The 6,434-nt window shown below is 34.9% G+C and overlaps 1 protein-coding gene across 1 annotated transcript in view; it reads left to right on the top strand.

The window, feature by feature from the left end:
- The first annotated feature begins 537 nt into the window (after nucleotides 1–537).
- Nucleotides 538–6,434, top strand: part of RpL23A (ribosomal protein L23A) — a 30,413-nt gene continuing 24,516 nt past the window's right edge. Inside the window, exon 1 of the mRNA XM_090381866.1 lies at nucleotides 538–651. Within this exon, the coding sequence (XP_090237992.1) occupies nucleotides 621–651 (31 nt within the window). The 5' untranslated portion in view covers nucleotides 538–620. The remainder of the gene's footprint in view (nucleotides 652–6,434) is intronic.

Genomic DNA, 6,434 nt, shown 5'->3' with positions numbered 1-6,434 from the left:
ATACCCGTCACGAGGTGGAACCCCAATCACGGAGAAATAATATAAGAGCAATAATAATAATAATAATAATAATAATAATAATAATAATAATAATAATAATAATAACCAGATGTGGACCCCTGGGATGAATATAGTATTTGTAACCAGAAGGGAAAAAAAGAAGTAATTTAGTTAGGGAAGTTCGTTACCTGGTTGTTTTTTATAAAAATTAATTATTATGGGCCTGGCACTCCCAGGATCCTGGGCTGGATATCATCATTATTCTCTTTCTTGGTGATTCCCTTCTAGTTCTCTTCCTTTCTCTGGGATGATTCAGAATTTTTTTTTTTTTTTTTTTTTTAAGCCTCAGGCTTCCTTGCACCATATGGCTAATTATAATAATAATAATAATAATAATAATAATACTATTATCTAAGCTTATTTTTTTCTGCCACTGTGTATCGCTAATATATTTTACGAAATTCTGATTAATTATATATTCATGTAGAGTACATACAGTATTTTTTTTTTCATGTAATGTGTGAATTTCGATAATAGGTGGCTTATATGGTAATGGTTGAAGATTTTCCATTATAGGTGGCGTTCAATATTTTAATAATCTTTTCTTTGTAGGAGAAGTCATGCCTCCAAAGTCTAAGAAGTCTGGGCCAGGTAAAATGAAATATTTAAAATCAAATTGTGCCTTGTTACTCATTATTTATTCACAGTATTTATTTTTCATTCATGTTCTTTTGCAGTTCGATGAATTGCTAACCTGAAAATTTATTTAAAATACTTTTTCAGTCTCCCCTTAAAATGGCGCTTGTGTGCAACGTGTAGTGACCTCGTGGTATGCTTGGGGTAGGAGTGATTTCTTTTGTATGTTTTGAAACATCTGTGAACAAAATCGTTACCATTGTGGCGATTTTGTTCACAGATGCTAGATTGTGAATAGTAGAATAATTTTGGGTTTAACAGTTCGTTGCTTTGCCACACCATGCCTTGTAAGATTGAAGTGACTAGATTGACAGGATTCCATGTCCTAATACTGCATCGGTTGAACCAATTTTCGAGACTTGGATAATCTCGGGTTTCAACGGCCTAAGTCAGTTCAGTTCTTTGTAAATGTCAGTTCTTTGCGCAGTTGTAACTGGTTCGTTTAATGTATTAGCCATATGGCACTGAAGCCTAGGGATTTTGCTGTAACAGCCAACAGAATAGAAAAGATAATGAAATAAATTACGTGACTGATTTCCTTCTGATGTTGGTTATCCATCTAACTTTGAATTTCCCCAAGGGCTCAGCTTAACTGCCCATCGAGGTAAACTTATTCCAGTAATTAATAATGCACTGGCTAAAAAAAAAAAAAAAAAAACTTGCAGTCTGATCTGAATCCTTTTTGTAATTTGAATTTATGGCCCCTAGGGCTGGAATCATTTATAACTGAAAATTTTACCATACTGTTAACACCAGTTGGAAATGGCCCATCAAATATAATTCTGTTTAAAAGGCCATCAGATCTGATTTATTTCACTTTCACCTCAATTGCGTCTCCTTGGTACTTTTCAAGCTCTATAGTTGCATATTTGAAGACCTCATGGATGCCCTTTTTGCTAATCTGACCAGGTAAGTTGTCCGCCCCCCCTTTTTTTTTAAGGTGTGTTGTCTCCATAGTTGAATATGGTATTCCAAGTGCAGTCTTACAATTGCTTTATACAGTGGGAATATGACCTCCCTATTTCTACAAGCAAATGTTCAATAAATTATCAATAGGACACTACAGACTTGCCTGTCTATGGTGCTCAGAGAACTTTATCTTTGACTGTAGTGTAACTTCCAAATCCCTTTCTTCATCAAATGTGTAAGTTATTTTTGGATTGCTGTTACCCAAGTGTAAGAATTTGCATTCTGCTGCATTAAAACATCTGAGCAGCCACTTTTCATCCCCAAAATCTGCCCACATCATCCTGAAGAAGCTACTTTGGTCCTGAGCATTAACTACTCTACTGACCTTGACATCATGTGTAAATTTTGATATCAAGCCCTGTATCCCTTTTTGTTTTTTTGATTTTCTTAGTTGATATCAACTAAGAAAATCAAAAACAACAGTGGACCAAGTCATCTTATGTTAGCCCAGTCAGAATAATAACCATTAATCAGATGCTTAAGGTTGGTGATTCTACAGTAATCCCTCAAGACAGACTATGTCAAATGCTTTGCTGAAATCTATTTCCTATATCCATTTCATGAGTGATTATCAGAAGAGCTAACCAGCTTAGTTTAAACTTGGTTTTTCCTTTACCAGACCATTTGCTGTCTCCCTTAATTTAAAAATTAAGGCGGGGCAACAAAAGAATTAAGCAAATCTTTAGCCATAATTATGAGAGCATCCTGGGATTCAGGGGAGGTTCTATATACTGGAGATCTATCTCCAATTCACAAAGGGGATCAAAGGGTGACATTCACAAATGAGTAATTACAGGCCTGTTAGTTTGACATCTATTCCAGAGAAAATTATGCAGTCAGTAGTTAAAGATGTGATGCAGGACTATGTAGACAGGAATGCAGTCACAGAATGGATTTTTGACCAAGTAATTGGATACCATAACGTAGTAACAAAGGAATTAGTAGGAAAAAAATTTTTTTTTTTTTACGTGTAGTACTTTGATTTCAGATAAGCAAGACACTCCATGTAAAAGACTATTATATAAATTGGGGCTGTGTGGGTTACTGCTAGGGATGGGAGGGTAGGAGAAGACAATGGTTATCTATCAGTGGACACTTGTTGTTTTACTATTCATTAGTGGCATTCCTGAGGATTCAGTGCTGGGCCCATTGTAATGTTCTGTATTTATTAATGTTATTGATAAAGGCATATCAGGCTTAATGTATAAGTTTACAGATGATACGAAGGTTGGCAGGATGGTTAATGACAGTAATCAGAGTGTGCTACTACAACAATATCTAGAAAAATTAGATTGGTGGGCTGAGAAGTGGCAACTGAAGTTTGACATTGACAAATTCAAAGTACTGCATATGGGGGAGCAGCAGTTCCAGAATAACATACTGGGTTGTACCACACTCAGAGTAACGGTGAATGAAAAGACCTGGAGAGGTAATCGTGCAGTTAGACACTAAGTTCTTGGAGCAGTTCAGATGGAATGCTAGGACAGCTCGTGGGGGATTTGTCATGATATATAGGAATTCTTCCAGCAGGATTAAGAGTGTGATTTTCCCATTGTATAAGGCAATAATTCATCTTGGGACCTCATTTTAGGGGGAGACTTATCTGGAATGGATGTAGAGAAGAGCAACAAGATTGGTGAGGGGAACAAACGAGGATATGCTTTAGTTTCTACTAATTGAAGCATCTGGGAACTAGGCACTTGTAGGGATATTATTCAGGTGTTTAAGATTTTGAATGGATTGGGTAAGACCAATGCTGATGCCATCCTTTTTGCTCACATTACACAAGTGCATAAAGTTAAGTTGAGTAAGGATAGATGTGTGGAAAGGTTGGTGACACTTATTCCAACAATCAGCCACCCTGGAGAGATTGTGCAAGGTGCATGGGGTAGAATTTTTTTTCAGCATGGTTTGTGCTTATTAAAAGGAGAGACTGCTGCTACAAGGATAGAATACACTTAAATAGAAAGGGTGTAAGAATATTTGCTGATGCTATCGAGGCAGTGTTAGGTGGGTCAGAAAACTGCTAGCTTGGTGGGGGGGATACACAGACTAATAGATTAACATTAGCTGCAGCTGGGGATGAAAGTGATTCTTGCACTGCTTCTATTGGAACGAGCAGCAGCCTAGAAAGTAAAATTATGGGGATTTCAAGGACTGCTGGGGGGGGGGAGTCAGGGAACTAGTAAATAATAAGCTGTTATGGTAATAAGAGTAAGAAATATGCCTCCATTTCTTCTACTTTCGTTCAGAATTTTTCACCTCTTCTTTCTTAAAAGACAAGTTATTGTTTGAAGTATAAAGCTATTTTGTATTTATCATTTCATACCTATACTTTTTTTTTTAAAAATCATTCATAATTCCCAAAAATCTTTTAGAACCTCAAGCTTCTCTCCTGAATTTGTTGAGTTGTTAATATTAAAGGAATGTTTCCATCAGTTTGCTTGTTACTGTCAGCCTGGTCATACAAACTGTGTAAACTCAAACTCATCTCAGCTGTTTGCTCCGTATTATTTTACTGTGAAACTTGACATTTCATAAATATGTTCATATTTTGTAAATAGTGATTAAGTTTTTATTTAAACAACACTTTTTTATTTTTAATTTTGTGGTAAAGTATTTGCCTTCAATGTTCATTTTATTCTAGTCAAAATTTTAACATTATTAACTCTCCTAGACAGTGATATAACTTATGTTGTTATATTGTAAAATTCATTTTGTTGAATATCTCTTTTTCTTGGACTTATTGTCCATTTGTCAAAAATTAAAAAGAAATGGAAAAAAAATATGCCCAGAGTAATTAAATCTTTAATTAATATTTATGTCATACTTGCCGTAAATACGGGGTATATAATGTGCCGGACTTCATTCTTGCAAATCTAGGTTTAGTGTATCGTGTCACTTATACATAAATTGAGAAAACACACTTTTCTCTCTTGGCACTGAATTATTCTTTTTAATAGATTTTCGTTTTGAACTACTTAAAGAATGTTATGTTAGTTTAAATCACCAATTCAAAATGGATTCAAGCAAAAAACAGTGTATCCATAATTTTGTATACAATAGATTATGAAAACTGTTTTACGCATGATCTGTTAGTCTTGGGTGTTTATTTTTTTATGTATTATTTACATTTGCCGCTGTTTAAAACAGCAGCAAATGGGGGATTAAGACTAACGATAGCGGGCTAGGTATGTCAATCACTACTACTCGCAATTAGTTGGAAGAGGTATCAGATTGTAAAGACTTATTTTATTATTTTTTTTAATTTTCATAATTTTACTTTTACTAGCATAATACAATGGTTTTTTATTTGATAATTTTACGTTATCAAGCGTAATACAATGGTTTCCTTCATATGCTATTATATTAAATCCAAACTGATTTGCTGCAGAAGTGTTTTCCCAATCTATGTATAAGTGTCACAATACACTAAACCTAGATTTGCAGGAATGACGTCAGGCACATTGATATACCCGGTATAATGTAAGTATGCCCTATTTACTGTTATTTCTGGACATGTTTCTGGTTTGTGGTTTAGTAAAAATAAAATGGCTTAATTAACAAAAAGATTATATTATATTAGATTAGAATTTGTTTAGAAACATAATCTGGCTTACTTATGTTGGTCATAATCAGACCCTACATTTATACAGAACGGAATAAAAAAAAAAGCATACCAAAGTTTAGTAACCCTGTGTTAGCTGTTGGTGCTGAGACACTGAACATGTTATATTAGTCTGACCTTGGTTATAGCTGAGAAACACTGAATTGCCATAGAGAAGAAACATTGTTAAGAGCCATAGCACTGGAAACTACTTCACACTGTGATGGTTGTTGTCTGGTGATGGTACTAACTGTTGGAGATAAGGCTTTTAGTGTAGAGCATTATTTCCATTCATATGGAGTAGGCCAAGCTAGTGGACCCAGTGTGAAAATCGTATGCAGATGTTTCCAAGCTGTTCTATAATGATTCAGTAACCAGGTGAACAGTAACTTTTGGTGAATAAGTTTAGGCGAGCAGGCTCAATTTTGTTACAACATAAAAATAGAAATGGAAGAAAATGGAGTTCCATAGACAACATGAATGTGGGGCAATGTCTGACAAAATTGTACGGTTGGTTAGGAAAAGCTAGAAAGCCAGCAGCACATAAAAGAACTCTGTATGAAAGGAATGTCTGTTCAAAGAATGATTCTTCTGTTAAGAGATTTTGTGAGCAGGGATGAGGAGGTCATTGTCCTGTTATAGCCTATTAGGAATTGTTAGGCCTCATCTTGAGTACTGCATGCAGGTCTTGAGTCACATTTCAAGAAGGATGTGGATCTGTCAATTGGTGTGTCGAGAAGAGCAACAGATTACGTGGAGTCAAGGGTGTCATTACCAAATAAAACTTAATTTATGCAAATTGTAACATCTGAAAACTAGACACCTGCAGGGAGATTCGATTGAAGTCTAAGGCAGTGGTTTTCAACCGGGGTGCCGTGTAATTTGGGTTTAAGTTACTTAAAGTTATTATTATTATTTTTTTTAATTTGTATATTTATTTCATTATAAAAAGGTGTATGGTATCCATTGTACCGTATCTTTTTAATTTTGTGGTGATCTATAATTGATCTTTATTTAGTACCTCTATATAAAGAATAAAATTATTATATAGGTATATATTAAAAGGTCGCAAACCACTGTGTTAGGTATTTCTTTTGGCCTAGGGGTGCCCTGAAAAAAATTACTGGGACACTATGGGTGCTGTGAACCAAGAAAGTTTGGG

Source organism: Mastigoproctus giganteus, chromosome 9 (genome assembly GCF_048544385.1).
Source record: "Mastigoproctus giganteus isolate SK-2022 chromosome 9, ASM4854438v1, whole genome shotgun sequence".
NCBI lineage: Eukaryota > Metazoa > Arthropoda > Arachnida > Uropygi > Thelyphonidae > Mastigoproctus > Mastigoproctus giganteus.
The sequence above is the reverse complement of the archived record's forward strand: the minus strand, read 5'-3'. Positions and strand labels throughout refer to the sequence as shown.